Below are 20,245 nucleotides of genomic sequence, written 5' to 3'. Positions count from 1 at the left end.
TTATAACCATATATAATTACAAAAGTTACGAAACGTCTCAGTTACAAAACAAGGTAGTTACGAATCGACCAGGTACGAAACGACCAGGTTACGAAACGCCGTGCATTCTTGACCACATATAACTGAAAGGCAACAAGGGATTATTTTAATCAGAAATAGCCTGTATGTAACTACATGTATTTTCGATAGTACATTCTCGTGTAAAATTGGAGTATTAATTTCGAATAATTCTATATCTATTTTATATAGAGATTTAGGGATCTTTTAATTTATTCGTTAATTTATCTTATCCTTGCTTGAGCCCCACATCTGCAGAAATCGTGTTCATTACAATGTTTTAATGACACAATAAAAATAATTGATTGAGAAGTTACATTTTTACATTGAAGAAAAACTTGAACAAAAAGTTTCTGTGTAATCAAGTACTTTTACAGCAAAGCTCCATTCATTTAAAGTATCTGTGGTTATACTTACAACAGAATAAGTTAAAACGAGACATAAAATCGTATGACTTTTTTAAATCTTAATTTTCATCATTCTTTTTTTACAAAAACAGTCAAAAAAGTTATGACTTTTTTATATTTATATTTAAAATAAGATATCATGGATATCATACAAATACTATAATCTAACAACATGTATTCCTTTAATGTGTGTTAATCAATAATGGAACATGCATTTAGGGATAACACCATTTTGTTTATATATGGTCCCAAATACGTCTTTAGCTATCTGTGTTGTGTTTTCTGTACTGACTGTTATTTGTCTTTTGAACTTTTTCTTTTTTTGCCATGGCATTGTCAGTTTATTTTCAACTTATAAGTTTGAATGTCCTTTTTCGTATCTTTCGCCTCTTTCTTCATCACTTGTTCCATCGCTAAAGAAATGACCCAAACCATTTTTTCTGAACAGATTGATATATGAGGAAGAAAGCAGTATTTTTCATGACTTTTAATCTTTGTCATTTTCACTCAATATTCTTAGGAAATGAATGAGACACATTCAATTTCATGCAAGCTCAATAATGATAAATTATTAAAAGGAGAATAGGGATGGAAATCAATGAGATGGCAACCCAGTAACATAATCATACAAGGAAAAAACATCTAGAAAAGGGCTTCCAAAAAATATTTATAAATAGACAACTTTCAATGCCATATATGCGAAGCTATTAAACGCCCTGTGTCTAGACAAATTGCATGATTCTTACTAACTCCAAAAGTAAAATAGTATAGGACATGTAGGAGCATACAATATAAGTACAAAGATGCATTCTGATATATCTTCACATCACTACAGACAAACTAATAAAAAAAGAATGCTTCAGTCTTTAACTATGGTAGTCTACAGCCAAAAACCACTAGCATTAAGCCCCCTGACTAGTAAAAATTGGTTTGGGCTTTAGGAAATTAAAAAAAAATTGCTAAGGCGTGTATACATTTTGTAGAAGTATTTTCTTGAAATGAGCTTTCATACTAGTAGGTATTAACATTCTTGGCACAATCTGTTTAGTGTTATTGTCCCCTTTTTATAGAAAATCGCACTGCATACTAAATCATGTATGTTTAATAAACGTATAGAAAAATTTGAAGTTAACACGTGTTTACAATACTAAAAGAAATAGTTTGACAGTCAAAGATATAACTCTATAGGGTTATTACAGAAAATAACTTGCGTGTGTTATTACAGATACTTTCATGAGTTGTCTACTCTTTATTCCTTAAATTTTCTAAATCTGTAATAACATATGTTTGTTATTTGTAAAATTATTTCATTTATAGTGGGCTCTAGGGAACTCTTGAGACTTTGCGCAGAAACTAAATGCATAGCCTTGATAACTAATTTTTTAATTAAATTAATTCATTTTTGATTAACCATGGTAAATCAATGAGACGAGGCTATTAAGGGATAAACTTAGCTGTGATAACAAGGCTAGGTTATTAAAGGAATGTAACTTATTATATAAGACACTTGGGAATTACTGAGAAACTTGCGCAGAACCTCATTACATGCTCTGGTCATTATTTCTTACAATAAATTCAAATACATTGTAATTAGGCATGATGTATGTCTGAGCAAATGCTTTGAAGTGATATAGAGAAGCTGTGATAACACCCTTTAGTTATTACAGGCATACTTTTTCTGTAATAACATATAGGTGTACTATGCAAAATTGGCAAACTATGAACTGTTATATCTTTCAATAGTTAAGTATACATATAGACAAAAGTAATATCAATAGAACTTTTATACATTTTAACTAAACTAATGATGTGTATTGTCCCTTTGAAACATGTAACATACATATGTTATCACAGTTCTTTGATTTTTTAGTCCACAATAACAAATGTATGTTATTTTTCTGTAATAACCCTATAGAGTTATATCCCTGACTGTTTGATAGTGAAATTACTGCATAGAAATTAAAAGAGCAACTACAAGTACATGCAAAAAACTTAAATTGGCCAGATGTAAACATAATGTTATTGCTTAAATGTGTTCATAGTCTGATAGATATTTTAAAAAAGCATAACAATTGACTTCCGTTTTATTATACAAGTTTATGATATGTTTTATATAAATTATAAACTTAGAATCTACATATTTTTTATCATAGATATTTTATTACTTTATTTAAAACACGACATATAAATTTTTTGTATTGCAGACTTCTTATATTTGTGATGAACTTACTACTAAATATTTTGAAATGGAGCTATAATTGAAGATTCATGATGAGTCAAAAAATAAAGCCCAATATGACTAAAGGAGATGTATCCTATTTACGGGCTACAGGAGTACCACCCCCAGCATCCCCCGCCCCTTCAAGAGAAGGGTCTCATACACCAATGTCGCAAATGTCTAATATGGAAAATGATTGGGATGACAGAGATGAGATAAGAACACGTGAATTAGAAGAGGCAAGAGCAAGGGCCACACAGATGGAGAAAACTATGAGATGGTGGTCTGATTGTACATCCAACTGGCGTGAAAAATGGAGCAAAGTTAGAAATGAGAGAAATAAAGCTCGTGAAGAAAACAGACAGCTCAGGACTAAGTTGGAAGCAATGGCTAAAGAATGTACTGCATCTAAACGGCAAAGTGAAGAACTTAAAGCAAAAAATGTAGAACTACAGAAAAAATTAGGTGTAAATGTTGAGGTGGCAGCTGACAGTGTGACAGTCAATGATGTTGACAAAAAGTCAGATAGTAGCACTTCAAACAAAACTGAAAGTGAAAGTAATAAAGCATCTCCTGTGTCAGATGTTAGAAGAAAAAGTCATCCAAAGTCTGAGGATGATTCTGATGATGTTGAGCTTGCAGAGGAAAAGATTAACCTTGCAGGACTCAAATTAGATGAGGCACAAAAGACATTAATTGCTGAAAGAGGGTAATATTTTTGTACAGCAGTCAAAAAAATTATAGAAATTCAATTGAAAAAATAATTGCAGGTTTTAAACTAAAACAAGAGACTGAGCAATCTTGAATAATGTTTTGACAATGAAATAAGCATGATATACCTATTTACATCAATATTTCATAAAAATAATTAGTCCTGTCGACAAGTTATATGCAATTTGTGTTCTACTCATTATTTAGCTTTGTTTATTGAACATTGACATTGGGTTACACACCAAAGAAAGCTTTCAAATACATGTATGTTCTTTCCAAAAATTTGAAGAATTCATGAATTTGACTATGGTATGAGAAAAAATAATACCTAGGTCATAAAGCTGTAATAAGAAACAGTTCAATTAAAAGATGGTTAGATAAGACCTAAAATATATAAGGAAAACTTTTTTTTATATAATTTATAATAAATGTAGAATATATTATGTGATTATTTTTGACAAGTTTTTCTTTATTTTTCAGTGAAAAATCAGTATTGATGAAAACCATAGAGAAGTTACAATTAGAATTGAATTCACAGAAAACCAAATATGATGATCTTAAACAATCAAAACAAGAAGCATTATTAGAGGCAAGTTCTGTTAAAACAAAGAAATTGGGGGAATGTCTGTTCATTTAATTTCTATTAGGTTGTGGAAAATTCTTTGCTATTGTTAAAAAGAAAAACATCTGATTGGGTGTACAAGTATATCATGTCTATAAAGTAATAAAAATGTTAGCTTATTAAAATCACACAAAACAAGTTTTGAGCAAAAACTTTTTTGAGCTAAAATCATTAAAATGATTAAAAAGCAAAATTATGTTAACCTCAACACAATAACATATGGCAATCAATTAAGAACATCTATATCCTTGCTATGTAAAGGCTTATTCTAGATCTTTCATCTATTGTAAAAAAAATTATTCAGATTTATTTCAAATTGTTGCATTCTGTCAAGGGAATTTTCAGTCTTACAAAATGGACATCAGTTTTCAAAGATCTGAAAAATTATTTGAAATGGCTTTAGCAGTACATGTAATATAACATTTCTTCATCAAGGATTGTGTGCAATATTGCTGAGTGTAGAATCTTCCTGCACAATATGCAAAAACTGTCCACAGATCCATGCTGGATTCATCTTCCTTCACAATATGCAAAATCTATCCACAGATAAATGCTGGACTCTTAATATATTAAATATAATGTAGTTGAAATTCATTGAATAAATTTCTATTTTATAGATAACCAAATTGAAAGAGAGTAACAAGGACGAATTAAATCGTGTTACAGTTGAGCTGGAAGATGAAGCAGTGAATAGATCTAACATGGAAAAGAAACTAGCAGAACTGAGACGAGAGGTATGAAGTGGTGTAATATCATGTCATAATTGTCTTGCATTTGTAAACACTGGTAAAGTATGTATTCATACTGGTTCACAGAATAAGAGTTTGTGGGTTTAATAAAAGAATTCAAAGCTGTGTGTTAGCAAACATACAGACAGTACGCACTGAAAAATAAATAAAAGATAGATCACACCCCAATGATGAATTATCTCCCTTTTATGTATATTTAGAGATATGTCTGCCTATATGTAGTGACAACTGAAAATTCTACCTTATATATATATATTTTAGATCTTCATATTAAAGAGGCATTTAGAATATTTAAAGATTCATTTGTTATGTTTCAATAGAAAAATTAACAAAAATATTTATTTGACTTCTTTCCAATGAGTATGGTATTCTATAAAAACTTTATTTTTGTCGAGCCTGCGACTTTTGTCGCAGAAAGTTCGACATAGGGATAGTGATGCGGTGGCGGCGGCGGTGGCGGCGGCGGCGGCGGCGTTAGCGGCGTTAGCTAACTTCTTAAAAGCTTTATATTTTAGAAGGTGGAAGGTCTGGATGCTTCATACTTTGTATATGGATGCCTCATGTTACGAAGTTTCCGTCAGTCACATGTCAAATGTCCTTGACCTCATTTTCATGCTTCAGTGACTACTTGAAAAAAAAGTTCAGATTTTTTGTAATGTTAGATTCTCTCTTATTATAAGTAATAGGATAACTATATTTGGTATGTGCGTACCTTGCAAGGTTCTCATGCCCGTCAGACAGTTTTCACTTGACCTCAACCTCATTTCATGGATCAGTGAACAAGGTTAAGTTTTGGTGGTCAAGTCCATATCTCAGATACTATAAGCAATAGGTCTTGTATATTCGGTGTATGGAAGGACTGTAAGGTGTACATGTCCAACTGGCAGGTGTCATCTGACCTTGACCTCATTTTCATGGTTCAGTGGTTATAGTTAAGTTTTTGTGTTTTGGTCTGTTTTTCTTATACTGTATGCCATAGGTCTACTTTATTTGGTGTATGGAATGATTGTAAGGTGTACATGTCTAGCGGGTAGGTGTCATCTGACCTTGACCTCATTTTCATGGTTCAGTGGTCAAAGTTAAGTTTTTGAGTTTTGGTCTTTTTTTCTAATACTATATGCAATAGTTCAACTATATTTGGTATGTGCGTACCTTGCAAGGTCCTCATGCCCGTCAGACAGTTTTCACTTGACCTCGACCTCATTTCATGGATCAGTGAACAAGGTTAAGTTTTGGTGGTCAAGTCCATATCTCAGATACTATAAGCAATAGGTCTTGTATATTCGGTGTATGGAAGGACTGTAAGGTGTACATGTCCAACTGGCAGGTGTCATCTGACCTTGACCTCATTTTCATGGTTCAGTGGTTATAGTTAAGTTTTTGTGTTTTGGTCTGTTTTTCTTATACTGTATGCCATAGGTCTACTATATTTGGTGTATGGAATGATTGTAAGGTGTACATGTCTAGCCGGCAGGTGTCATCTGACCATGACCTCATTTTCATGGTTCAGTGGTCAAAGTTAAGTTTTTTGAGTTTTGGTCTTTTTTTCTAATACTATATGCAATAGTTCAACTATATTTGGTGTATGGAAATATTTTATGATCTATTTGGCAGTCGCGCAGGTTTTATTTGACCTTGACCTCATTTTCAAGGTTCATTGCTCAGTGTTAAGTTTTTGTGTTTTGGTCTGTTTTTCTTAAACTATAAGCAATAGGTCAACTATATTTGTTGTATGGAAGAATTGTTAGCTGTACATGCCTGCCTAGCATGGTTCATCTGACCTTGACCTCATTTTCATGGTTCAATGGTCAGTGTTTAGTTTACTTGGTTAATGTTAAGTTTATGTGACAGTTGTAATAAAGCTTTATATTTAGGACTATCAACATAATATCAATGATTAGTAAAGAAGGCGAGACATTTCAGCGTGTGCACTCTTGTATAAATTTGTATAAATATATAGACGACTATTATGTTTACAGAGAAAGGGTAGCTATTAAAGGGGCACTAGCTACGAGATATGAAAAAAATTAGAATATGATTTTGTTTGAGTCAATCATTAATAAAAGTAAAATAATGAAATAATAAATCGCTTTTAGCAACCAATTTGGTTTAATTTTGTCAAAATAAGCAATGAAACATCGGTCGTAGACCCCCATCGGCCTATGAAAATTTCTTACCAAGGTAGAAGGCGGACAAAAATTTTGCCCCTGCTTCGGAGACCCGCATCGGCCTATGAAAATTTCTTACCGAGGTAGAAGGCGGACAAAAGGTGATGAATTATTCACTTGCACCTCATTTAATCCGTATTCAATGTGAACTTCAATTTAACCCATTACCTAGATATTGGTTGTGCATGTATTAGTCGTGTTCACCCATTAAAAGGAAAAGAATGTCAACATTGAAAGTGAAACAAAGGTGAACCATTTCGTTGACTGATTCGATCCACAAAAAATCATTCTTATAGGTAAAAACGATAATTAACTTATTTTTTTAACTTATAACACGAAATCAAACAGACCTAGAAAAATCCAATTGCACGAGGTCGCTATCTATTTATATTTATGTTTATGTTTATATAGGGTTATGTGACCGTCAGCAGTCTTCAGAGGTCATCTCGATAGTTAATTAGATGGCGTCTAGACTAAAATACACACGAAATTCTGATATACATGTATTGTTAACTGTTTACTTCAGACTTATTGTAATTTGGATATATGTTTTAGTATGTTATAAATCAAATATAAGAATTTGAGTCAAATCGGTGAACATGAATTTAACAGCTAGTGCCCCTTTTAAAAAGCTTGTGTAATTTTTTTTACATTTAGTATTAGACAGTTTATCATTTTATATCTGTATAACATTTTCACCTCTATTTTTTTTTTTTATATTTATACCAAAAATATTTCTGAGTTTAAAGATGCAATAGAATAATTCTTTAATAAAGTCACATTGGTAGTATTTTGGAAGAAAAGTTTAAAGTCTTATACCTCTCCTTAGAAAGCTGGCAATCACACTGTGCAAGTGCTAACTGAAAAAACGTATGGGAAGAAAAAGTAGACAACATAGAAGGAAGATATTAATAACTGATTCTGAAAGAAATATGTTAATAAACAAAATCATTTAACAACTTATGACAAAATTTAATTATCAAATGGGAACTATGGAAAATATTTAAAAAAAAACAACTAAATAAATATTGCTCTGTCATCTCACTTATTTATAATGTGCTCTACGATTGTTGTTGATTATACGTTATGGATTCCTTTTAAATGAATAATGTGCACAGAGGACATAGTTTAGTATATATGCATGAATTGTTCAATAATTTTCCTTCACATTATAATAACCATAAACTTGCTTCATATGACTTTAAAGTAGCATGATCCTAGTTAAAAATTTTGTTTTGATATTATAGCTTGAAAGATTACAAAGAGAAAATGCAGAAGAATATGGTAAAAGAGAACGTTTAGAAACTGACAAGTTTTCTCTGGAAAGAGAAAATAAAAAGATACGCATTCAAATAGAGGACCTGAAGGAACAGATTGACAGAAAGTCACAGCAAACTTCTGCCATGGCTAACTCTGATGTCAAAAGTTTACAGACAGACCTATCAGCCAGTAATAAGGTAGCATGAAAAGTATACAGTCAGAACAATTTACTAAAATAAGGTAGCATGAAAAATATAGTCAGACCAAAGTTTCTTAGATAAAGTTGCATGAAAAATAAACATTCAGACAAATGAACTAAAATGAGGTAGCTTGAAAAATATACAGTCAGACCAATAAACTAAAATAAAGTTGCATGAAAACTATAAAGGGAGACCAATGTACTAAAATGAGGTCACATGAAAAATATAATGAGCTAAAAATAAAGTTCCATGAAAAATACAAAGGGAAACCAATGAAAAATATGGTCCGACCAATTAGCTTAAAATAAGTAGCATGGAAATTAAACAGTCTGACAGATCAATGAGCTAAAGTATGTCTTATGTAAAATATTTTCTTGCCAATGAGCTAAAAATAAGGTAACACAAAAAATATACAGTTAGAATAAGGCAGAATAAAAAATTCTGCTAAAATTTAGGAAACATAAAAAAAATATCTGTATTTAATGTATTTATATTTATTTTACTTGCATGTTCCTTGATGTTTCTATAAATGAAAGCCCAGTTTTAGCTTTCAAACTTGCAAACTTTGACAACCATGGTAAGATAAATAGCTGAACTCATTGGAGTGAAATAGTGTTGTAACTCCTGCTATAAGAAGAAAAATATTGTATATCATTCTTAGTTGAGTTGTACCATTTGGTACTCCAGATTGTGTTGTTGCTTTATTTTTATAAGCCATGCATTGTTCAGTAAATATTAGGTCCTCAATGGGTGGTTTCAATGATGCTATCAGATTTATTTGCAACATTTTATTTCATTTTGTTTTTGCATGGGAAATAAATAATGACAATGACCTTAACTTCACATGAACAACACAAGGTCATCAGAAAAGGCATTTTTAAAGTGTTAAGAGTCATATTTATATCTGTGCAAGAAATTTCTGTATTGTTTTATATTATATTGAAAGTGCTTTTCTTTCAAGGAGCTGAATGACTTAAAAGTTGCTTATACAAGGTTAAAGAAAACTTTACAAGAAAAGAATACAGAATTAGAGCATAGTAAAAGACGTGCTGAACAATATGAGGCAGATGTAAAGAAACTCAGAGTGAGGATAGAGGAACTTAAAAAGGACTTGGCAAATGCAGAAGATGAGGTAATTATGCTTGACAAAGAAACAGTCAAATAAAATGCTGAGGATGAGGTAATTAGGCTTGACAATGAAAACAGTCAAATAAAATGCTTAGGATGAGATAATTAGGCTTGACAATGAAAATGGTCAAATAAAATGCTGAGGATGAGGTTATTAGGCTTGACAATGAAACAGTCAAATAAAATGCTGAGGATGAGGTTATAAGACTTGACAATGAAACAGTCAAATAAAATGCTGAGGATGAGGTTATTAGGCTTGACAATGAAACAGTCAAATAAAATGCTGAGGTTGAGGTAATTAGGCTTGACAAAGAAAATGGTCAAATAAAATGCTGAGGATGAGGTAATTAGGCTTTACAATGAAAATGGTCAAATAAAATGCCGAGGATGAGGTAATTAGGCTTGACAGTGAAACAGTCAAATAAAATGCTGAGGATGAGGTAATTAGGCTTGACAAGGAAAATGGTCAAATAAAATGCTGATGATAAGGTAATTAGGCTTGACAATGTAAATGGTCAAATAAAATACTGAGGATGAGGTAATTACACTTGACAGTGAAACAGTCAAATAAAATGCTGAGGATGAGGTAATAAGGCTTGACAAAGAAAATGGTCAAATAAAATGCTGAGGATGAGTTAATTAGCCTTGACAATAAAAATTGTCAAATTAAATGCTGAGGATGAGGTTATTAGGCTTGACCATGAAAATTGTCAAATAAAATGCTGAGGATGAGATAATTAGGCTTGACAAAGAAAATGGTCAAATAAAATGCTGAGGATGAGGTTATTAGGCTTGACAATAAAGCAGTCAAATAAAATGCTGAGGATGAGGTTATTAGGCTTGGCAAAGAAACAGTCAAATAAAATGCCAAGGATAAGGTAATTAGGCTTGACAATAAAAACAAAAAAATAAATTGCTGAGGATGAGGTCATTAGGCTTGACAATGAAATTGTCAAATAAAGTGCTGAGGGTGAGATAATTAGGCTTGACAATGTAACAGTAAAATAAAATGCTGAGGGTGAAGTACTCAGGCTTGACAATGAAAACAGTCAAATAAATTAGGTTGAATGAAAATATAGCCAATATCAAATATCAGTATTTTGTTTCACAAGATATATGTTTGAGTTTAAACAAGGATTTGTTTTTATTTCCAGGCTGATGCACAGGGAAATTCTTTAAGAAAGCAACAGAGAGAAAATGATGATCTTCAAGAACAACTAGAAAACCTACAAGTTCAATTAAATCATGCACAAAATAGGTATATTAATGATAAAAATATTAGATTTATACTGTACCCTATATTGTTTTGTTTTTTGCTTCATGTATTGTTCATGGTTCGGGCCTCATGTGGGATAAATAAATCTTTGCTTTGTTCACATCCTATGGCCTGAATACAATGCATTTAAATGACAGTAAAATGTTCAGCTTTCATTGAAGCATTTTAATTTATTTTAAAGTCTATTTCAGTCACTGTTGTCTCAGAAAGAAAAAAAAAGGATAATGTTGCCTGTAAGCCCAAACAACTATTGTGGTAAACATTTTAATGTTGACATCTGATTGATCTAAGAATATGAATATCTAAAAATCTATTATGGTTTAATCTCTATGAATAAACTATTTACAGATTACAGAGAAGTCATCCATCAACAGTGAAGTCCCGGACACCTAGCGTAAAATCCTTTGACCCAAATGAACTTGGAGAGGACCCAGATAGTGATGACTCAGATCTAGACATAGAAACGTGACCAGAGTTATTGAAGCATAATATACACATAAATACAGTATATATCTGTTCCAGAATATATGCCTGTGTGTTTCAATGGTGCAACATTAGACATTTGTCTCGCAGTCATAACAGATTCCAACACATCATGTGACTAACGGCTTTATTTGTGCCAGTTATATCAAACTCATGTTGTAGTGTATATCTGAATAGAAAATACTGATATTGCTATTGTTTTAAGTGTAATACTAATTCACATAAGGTCATATGTCTTAATCTCAGGAATTATTGATAGTATTAACCGGAATGCATCATTTAAACATAAATATCATCGATGTATAATGTATATACATTTAAAAATAATAGCATTCAATATGATCCTACATACTCAGTGGGAAGATCCCTAGTTCAAGTCAGTCTGACCCAATATTCTTTGATAAAGTGATTCTAATTAGATAATGAAAAACATTTAATGATTGATGCTATTTTAGCATTTTGCATGTTTTTCATCAATTCAGAATATGGAAACCAATTTTTGTCTCGCCTTGACGGAGTCAAAAAGCGAGATTAAGGTATGCTGTTTCCAGCAGCGGCGGTGTCAACAATGTATTAGTTAGTTATTAGGTCAGTTTAAGAGGAACCAATGATATTTAGTATGCAGTTGTATAAGTCATGGTCATGGTTTATTGACTTTGAAACATTTGCTTAGATAACATGTATTAGTTTGTGATAAGGTCAATTTAAGAGAAACCACTTGGAGTAGGTCAATGATATTTGGTATGCAGTTGTATAAGCATTGGTACATCTCATTTCTATGGAGAATAATTGGCCACGCCCCCTCAGTCATGGTCTATTGACTTTGAAACATTTGCTTAGATAACATGTATTAGTTTGTGACTAGGTCAGTTTAAGAGGAACCAATAGTGGTTGGTCAATGATATTTGGTATGCAGTGGTATAAGCATTGGCAAATCTCACTTCCATGGAGATTATTCAACATTGGCATTATACTTTCAAAATTACAAAAGGGCGAGACATATCTCTGTGTCAACAGTTTATATTTATTGTTCATGGTTTTTCTAATAATGGAGTTATGGCTATTATTCCAGGAAAAAGATATGTGGGAGGGTTGGACACTACATGATAAATTTTTTCTGTGGGTAATAGCGGTGGAAGCCAATACAATTCTGATACAAATGAAAATAAAAACTACAGGTGGTGTTGTATAAAAAAGTGTTGTCCAACCCCCCTTACATTTTTTTACAAGAATCTTACTGGGAAGAGTGAAGACCTTGAAATCTTAGACACACTCTGTTGAGATTTCCAGTCTGTGACAAGGCTTGTCTGAGTTCAATATGATAGGAAATCTTACCCGAAGTGCTTTAGATTTTCATATCTTCATATCTTCTATTCTTGCAGGTGTTTTATTTTTTTCTCATCTGCTCATGTTCAAAGAATTTTTTTAATGTTCAAATGTACCATGGGTTAAGGTGTACTCAAAAAGTCGGATTAGACAGGTATATCTCAGTCATAGCAATATTTAGCCAATAATAGGATCATAAAACAGGATTGATTGAGATATGTATATATGCTATTGTAGCTCATGGAAAAATAAATTAAAAGCAATACTAAAATGCTTATCACTCTTTAAGAAATTATTCATTTTAAATTTCAAAAGTGGCTTTTGGAAAGAAAATGTCACTATCATAACTCTTCATCACATTCATTAGATATTGCTGTTAGCTAGCAATCTAAATAAAAATATACACAGAATATGCATATATTGTCTTTTTATAAAAAAAAAAATATACCAAATGTATTTGTTTATGGTGATAAACAAGAGGTTTGTTGAGCATTTCTATCCTGTTTCATGCTAAGTACAAATGACTTTGATGTTTGTGACAATATATTTTTATTGGACTTTGTCCCCCTTATATTGCAATGTTCAAAAATAGATATTTAAGAAATGAAGGGGAAGATGTAAAATTTTCTTGAACCTGTAATTCATCATAATTTCACCAAGATTATTGTTCACTATTTGATAACTTGGGTATTTTATTTATGTGCCTTGCAAGCACATAGTTGTTAAGATATTTGAATGATGTAACACTATTACCCCTTGACTAGATATTGTTAAACGTGATTCATTAGTGCACTTAATTATGCAAATTTATATCATGCTGTATTATTCTAATTACTGTTTTAAGATGATATATGAAATGAATTTCTGTCATACTTTTTTTTTATTAACATTTTAATGTTAAAAAAATCATGGTACATTTTTTCTACCAGACTTCTCGAAATTGATTAAATGTATACAAAAAATATGAACAGCAATGACATGCAAAAAAACAATTAAAATAATTGTGTAAGAAAATGACAATTGTATTTTCTCTGTTGTATTTATTTCTACATGTTTAAAATTTTAAATAAAACTACTGAGGTTCAAATTTATGAAGTTATGCAAGTTGAGAATTTTTAAAATTTTAAATTTATAGGGTGATTAATGTCAGACTAACTAACTTTTGAGATCACTCTAATCAATTAAGCAAATTGTGTTGTACTTGTAAGAGATACACTCCTTTCTTTTCATGAAAGAAGGAAGACATGAAAATAAAAATAGGAATGTCGGGAAACTTTAAACAACAGAAAAAAGTTCAAAAAATATCTTGATTTGAAAGAAATGTGAGATCTTCAAGAAGTAATATACTGTGGAATCATTATTGTTCATGGGATTTCATTTTTTTGGCGGATTTTGTGGGTGTAGGGAAACCATGTAGCACAAATTTTCTATAGGTTTGTATGCAGACTTTGGCAAAACTACGAAATCAACCATCCATGAATATTCAATTGTTCCTCCATCCATGAAAATTGGTATCCATAAAATTAGATGAAACAACTTAAGTTATCTGATAGATGGTTTTGCTTTGGTACTATTAAAGTTCAACTTAAGTTAAACACATCTATCAATAATTCTCAAAAGATTTCAATTGATCAGGACTGGCTACTTATTATCATTAAATTTTTAGAAGTTCTAAAAATAGTATCAACATTAGTGAATAAGAAAGCTTATACATGGATGTACATTTGGGACATAGTACATTGTAAATTCATTTATTACTGTAGATTCATTATTATAAGTTGGATACCAGTATTTCGTGGATTTTGTGGATATATGTTAACCAAGAGTTTAAATTTTCAAGGAAGTCCAAGTTTATTATAGGCTTGCATACAGACTTTGGTAAAACCCTGAAATCAAATATTCACTAAAAAAATATTTATCCATGAAAAGAAATGAATCCGCAGTAATTGATAAAGCATACAATAAAGGACATGAAAAGCTTTGTAAAACATAATGTTGATAGTCTAACAACAGGGAACCTTTACAACCCTCGAGGAAGAAAAGTGGAAAAAAGATTTAATTGCATTTTCTTTATTATTTTTATTTGATTCATTTGTATAAAACAATATTTTTAATGTACTAAATACATGTACTACATTTATTTTGTGTGTATATATAGTTTGTTATAAAAAGTAAGTAAAATAGTATCTAGTATAATTATAAAAATGTCTCATTTCTGTATTCATCTTCTATTTTTTGGTAGTTTAAAATGAAAACATTTTTATTTAAGGTTGTGACACTTTGTTTGATTTGATTTAATATTATAATTTTTACAATAGAGTTATTGATCTGTCTTATTTTAGTTATATTTTGGACAGAATTATATATATTTTTATAATGTAAAATTACGTTTACCAAACACAAACTTATCAAATTGAGTTTGATTTGTCAAATACTTGCCACCGTCTTATCACCAGTAGTTACATTGTTTCAAGTTTTTAAAGTTGTAAAACAAGAAAAAAGCCTTTTTCCACTATTTTGACTCAAAGAGCTGATTATTTTCTTACTGGTTTCATTTCTTAAACTTCTTTTTTGATGATTTTGATAATGTAAATTACTGTTTCTCTAATTCTGTGAACATATAAACCAGTTCTGACAAGTTAAACTCTCGTGCAATTTCATGCCATATCCATTGAAAGCATTACACTCAGCATTTTCCATTTAATCATAAGAGAAACAGATTCTACCACATTTTCTATTGACTTCAATATTTATCCACATTCAATCTCAGTTAAGCATCCTGATCAATATGGTAGTGTGGTAGAATTTATCATACAATGTTATAATAGATTTATTAACAATCAAACTTCATATGTTGCGGGTACATCATGAAAGAAAATATATCATGAACATATTTATATATTGAAGTTATATATTTTATTCATCTTTGAATTTTATTCATTTTGATTAGCGCTATTCCATTAAAATGGATTGGGGGTGGGTAGGAAGAGACTTTAAATATCCCGCCACGACCAACATACTTTCTTGAGTAATTTTAAACACGTTAAATGGACATACAACCATATATGGCACAGGATCCATCTCAAGAAATAAAAATTCCCTTCCTACTCTCACATCTATTTCAAAGGAAAAAACCTTAGTTGTTCAAATGCAAATAAAACCTCAAACTATTGTTTCGTCTTCTCCAGCAAAGTAACTGCTGAATTTGTTTATACCATTTAATAGCAATATTATTTTGCAATGTTTATAGTTATGTGCATATCATTTCTTTTTTTAGTGGAAATATAAGAACAGTTAATAATTATATTTGAACTATTCTATTATTTCTTTCTCTGTTGACAGTACAATGTATATTCAGGAATACCGAATTTGATAAGAAGAGTATGATATATCTGTACACATTATTTACATTTTTATAATTATAAATACCGTAGACAATTTTTCTTTTGTATTGTATTTGATTTACTAACAAGTACCCTGAAACCCTTTTATTAGTCTCCTACTGACGAAGTCGTAGGGGACTTTAGGTTTGTTTATATTTGTTGATTGATACATTTCTTGATCTGTTGCTTATCGATATTATATGATTAAGACTATGAATTGATATTGTTATTAAAACTTTTGTTTTCTTCTAAATCTTTTAATTTTTTTAATACATTTATCTACCTATTTTTGTTTTTTTTAGAAATTAACCAACAAGTCAGTGGAAAACATTTCTCTAGCTATGTGTGGTTTGCTTTTTCTTGGCTCTCTTGGTTGGTTGAAGTTCAATAATGACCGCGATTTTCTCTAATTAAACTATTGTGTGTACATGATAGAAAGAATCTGAAATCATCCCATTTTTAAAAGCACATATATATTTTTTGCAGCTCACCTAAAAAGTATGCTAGTTATTTGTTAAATTAAATATAATAAAAGAAACATATTTTACAAATGTATAATGAGTGGAGAAATATAGTTAGTCATTTGATGTTATGATTATTTCTCATATAACTTTAAGTTATTTTTTTCTTAAAAAGGTAAGAAATATTGTTACCTTTGTTTATATTTTATTTCATTTAATATCATTTGCTAATTATAATTTATAACATAAATATTAAAACCATACAATAAATATATTGATAACAAGATACAGATTTTATAGAAATAAAACCAACTTTTTATTATTGTTCAGGTTAAATCATTACATGGTTTGTCATGTGTTCTGATACCAGTCACTCTCAATGTTCTAGATGACTAGCTATTTTATGTCCAAATTAAAACCTTTTCTTTAAACTTTGTAATCATTTATTTACATCTGAGATATTATTACCAAAGATCTGTTTCATCTACACCCTGTAGTTTAATTTTTATTATTATTTTTTATTCTTTTATTTTGTTGTCATGAATAATATATTATGATATGGTCTTTCTTGTCATTCATATTTCAGAGAAGTAACTGATTGAAACCCATGAATCTTTGTACAAATTCCTTTGATAAGATTGTCATAGCTCCTTATGGAACCTGTGTCAGACCTATAGAGACAGATATCCATTAAGCTTATATGTAGGAATTTCTTTATCTCCAACACGAATCAGACTAAATTAAAAAATACTAAAGGTGGGACCAAGTGCAAAAATTCTTAAGAATAAATTGTTTCACTATGTGTATATCATTATATGTATTAAACATGTCTTTCAAAAAACAAAAAAAAATTTTGGCAGTATTTACTCTTTTAAGTTATATCATTATTTATCTGCATTTGTGAAGAAAAAAAAATCATACAGATAAGAAAATGGGGAAACATATAAAGAATTATGTAATACTGGATTTACATTTACATTCAGAAACCTAGATTTCATGTTTTAAAATTCATCCTAGAAATACAAAAATTGAATTTCAAGGATGTTCGCTCCTATTGTTTTTATACGCCCGTTTACGGGACGTATTATGGTATACCGTTGTCCGTCTATCCGTCCGTCGTCAACATGTCGGACATTAACTCAAAAACGCTTAAACCAATTTGCATAAAACTTTGGTGAATTGTTTATATCTATTGACGTGAGCTCCCTTTCGTTTTTTATAAATTTTAGATTTTACGTTTCAGAGTTATGGGGTTTTATTCATTACAGTTTTCGGACAATAACTCAAGAATGCTTTCACCAACTTGCAAGAAATTTTGGTTAATTGTTTATATCTATTGACATGAGCTCCCTTTTGATTTTTATAAATTTTAGATTTTACGTTTCCAAGTTAAGGGGTTTTATTCATAAAAAAAAGGGGGATTTTCCAGTTTTCGGACAATAACTCAAAAATGCTTTCAGCAGTTCTCATGAAACTTTGATGAATTGTTGATATCTATTGATGTAAGCTCCCTTTAGAATTTTATAAATTTTAGATTTTACATTTCCGAGTTATGGGGTTTTATTCATTAAAAAAGGGGGATTTTCCAGTTTTCAGACAATAACTCCAGAATGCTTTCACCAACTTGCAAGAAATTTTGGTTAATTGTTTATATCTATTGACATGAGCTCCCTTTTGATTTTTATAAATTTTAGATTTTACGTTTCCAAGTTACGGGGTTTTATTCATAAAAAAAAAGGGGGATTTTCCAGTTTTTGGACAATAACTCAAAAATGCTTTCAGCAATTCTTATGAAACTTTGGTGAATTGATTATATCTATTGATGTTAGCTCCCTTTAGAATTTTATAAATTTTATTTGTTTATAGTCTGACAACAGATTTACTAAGTATTGTGCAACAGCATAGTGTATTGCACAACAGCAAGAAATCTTTAATTGAATATAAATTCAATTCATATAACCAATTTCAAGTTCTTTGACTACATTTATTCAGAAACCTATAATATGTCAAATAATTAATTACAATCCAAATTCAGACCTGTATCAAGCTTGAATATTGTGTCCATTTTTGCCCCAGCTGTTCAGAGTTGGACCTCTGCGGGCGTATCCAGCTGCGCTCAGCGAAGCAGTTTATTGAATATTTGCCGTATATTCGGAATCCTCTGGTTTTATACATGTAGTGCCATTAAAAAATTTCCCCGCAAATCCCTATTTTTCTTTTCATAATTTTATTTATATAGTTTAAAAACAATTTTTGAAAATCTTATAAAATCCTTGTCATTTTTTCATAGTTTTTGAAAGAAAAAGGTGCCAATGTTAAATGTATGAAAAATCTAGAGAGAATCACTTCTTGCCAAATTTTCAATGACATATCTCGAAAACAAGCACACGGAGTCACGGACCCTTCATTTTTTTCTGCTTTTTAAGTTCCTTTATTCATATACTTTCAATTTACAACAATCTTTTAAAAAGCTTGTTATTTTGAAACAGAGCAGCGAACATCCTTAATTTGGAAATTGGTTTCATTTTGCCTTTGCTATTGATAAGATGAGTTTAAAATTATCAATAAATCAATCGGTTGGTTCAGTTTTAGGCAATTGTATCATGATGTACTAGGCACAGCTCTTATCTATCCTTATTTTTTTAATGTAAATTTTGTCATGAACATTTAAGTTGTTTTTCATTTTTCCATCTTTTGCAATATTGTTTTTCGTTTTTTTTTTTTCATACTCAAAGATCTTATTTATTTTTTTCTATTTTCCAGCAGAAAATTTTATGATACAGTTAACTTGATTAAGAAATACCTTTTCTCTAGATAAAATAAAGTGTAAGTGACAAAATCCTGTCTCTTTCCAATAGAACTTTATTATTCTTATAAAAAAAAAATCAGTTTTCTTCAATTCAAAAATATTATTTCTTCATTGAATATTATTAAGTTTGGTATGTATTGTCCAAGTGAAATTTACTTAATGCAAGCTTATAGTAAATATTTGTAAATTTTTATTAAACAGTTTAATATACTTATATACTTTTGACATTCTATTCCTTTGTGAATTCTTATTAATATATACATGTATGATGTACATTTCTTTAATGATCTATTATGAAAATAAAACTTGACTTTCTTTGTGATCTTAATAAACTACAGATATATATAGACAAATGAGTCTTGTTATTAATTAACTATACAAAATATCCATGTGTGCTGCAATTACTATTTGTACACTTTTAAAAAAGATGTCCTATGAAATAGTTTTGATTGTAACCAAATTTGGCTAGAAGGCTCCTATGATGGTTTCCCTTCAAATTTACTAGAAGATGCCCGCGAAATCGCAATACAATTGGGCAAGTGTTGAAACTAAGAGTGTGGACACAGTAATAAGGTGGACACAGTAAGGATTTGGACACTGTTAATGCATTCAATTCTATTTCTTTAAAGAGATGAAAATGAGGAACATAATGCAAAAGACCCCATTCATCTCGTCGGGTGCCTGTGTTTACACATAAAAAGTGGGGAGGGGTCCAGACCTTGGGTGCCTGTGTTTACACAAAAAAAGGGGTAGGATCACTTCAACATGTTCAACGCCCCTTTTCATTTTTGGACAGTTCTGCGCCTGAGAATATGAGAAAGTGTATAAGACACGGATCCATAACGGTCTCCGAATTTGGATATTTTCTCAAAAATTGTCGTTTTCTGTGGAAAAAAGATTGTTTCAAAGACAAATTTTGGAAGTACAAAACACTTCATTTATACGTCATATCACAAATATTTCTCTTCCTTTAGTAGTAAAGATATC

At 30.4% G+C, this 20,245-nt stretch overlaps 1 protein-coding gene across 1 annotated transcript; it reads left to right on the top strand.

Moving 5' to 3' along the window:
* The first annotated feature begins 390 nt into the window (after positions 1–390).
* On the top strand, positions 391–19,611 carry LOC127701671 (coiled-coil domain-containing protein 102A-like). The gene is made up of 9 exons (XM_052205667.1): positions 391–505; positions 2,669–3,391; positions 3,874–3,982; positions 4,633–4,749; positions 8,180–8,389; positions 9,354–9,524; positions 10,675–10,778; positions 11,145–17,505; positions 18,578–19,611. The coding sequence occupies exons 2-8, from the start codon at positions 2,733–2,735 to the stop codon at positions 11,263–11,265; spliced, it is 1,491 nt and encodes a 496-aa protein (XP_052061627.1). The 5' UTR covers positions 391–505; positions 2,669–2,732; the 3' UTR covers positions 11,266–17,505; positions 18,578–19,611.
* Positions 19,612–20,245: the final 634 nt, after the last annotated feature.

Source organism: Mytilus californianus, unplaced genomic scaffold, assembly GCF_021869535.1.
Source record: "Mytilus californianus isolate M0D057914Y unplaced genomic scaffold, xbMytCali1.0.p SCAF_5, whole genome shotgun sequence".
Classification (NCBI taxonomy): domain Eukaryota; kingdom Metazoa; phylum Mollusca; class Bivalvia; order Mytilida; family Mytilidae; genus Mytilus; species Mytilus californianus.
Note: the sequence above shows the minus strand (reverse complement) of the source record. Positions and strands in the feature narration are given on the sequence as shown.

Coding starts and splice junctions, on each gene's coding strand:
- LOC127701671 (XM_052205667.1), top strand. CDS start 2,733: ATGATGAGTCAAAAAATAAAGCCCAATATGACTAAAGGAGATGTATCC. Junction 3,392..3,873: donor ACATTAATTGCTGAAAGAGG/GTAATATTTTTG, acceptor TTTATTTTTCAG/TGAAAAATCAGTATTGATGA. Junction 8,390..9,353: donor ACCTATCAGCCAGTAATAAG/GTAGCATGAAAA, acceptor TTTTCTTTCAAG/GAGCTGAATGACTTAAAAGT.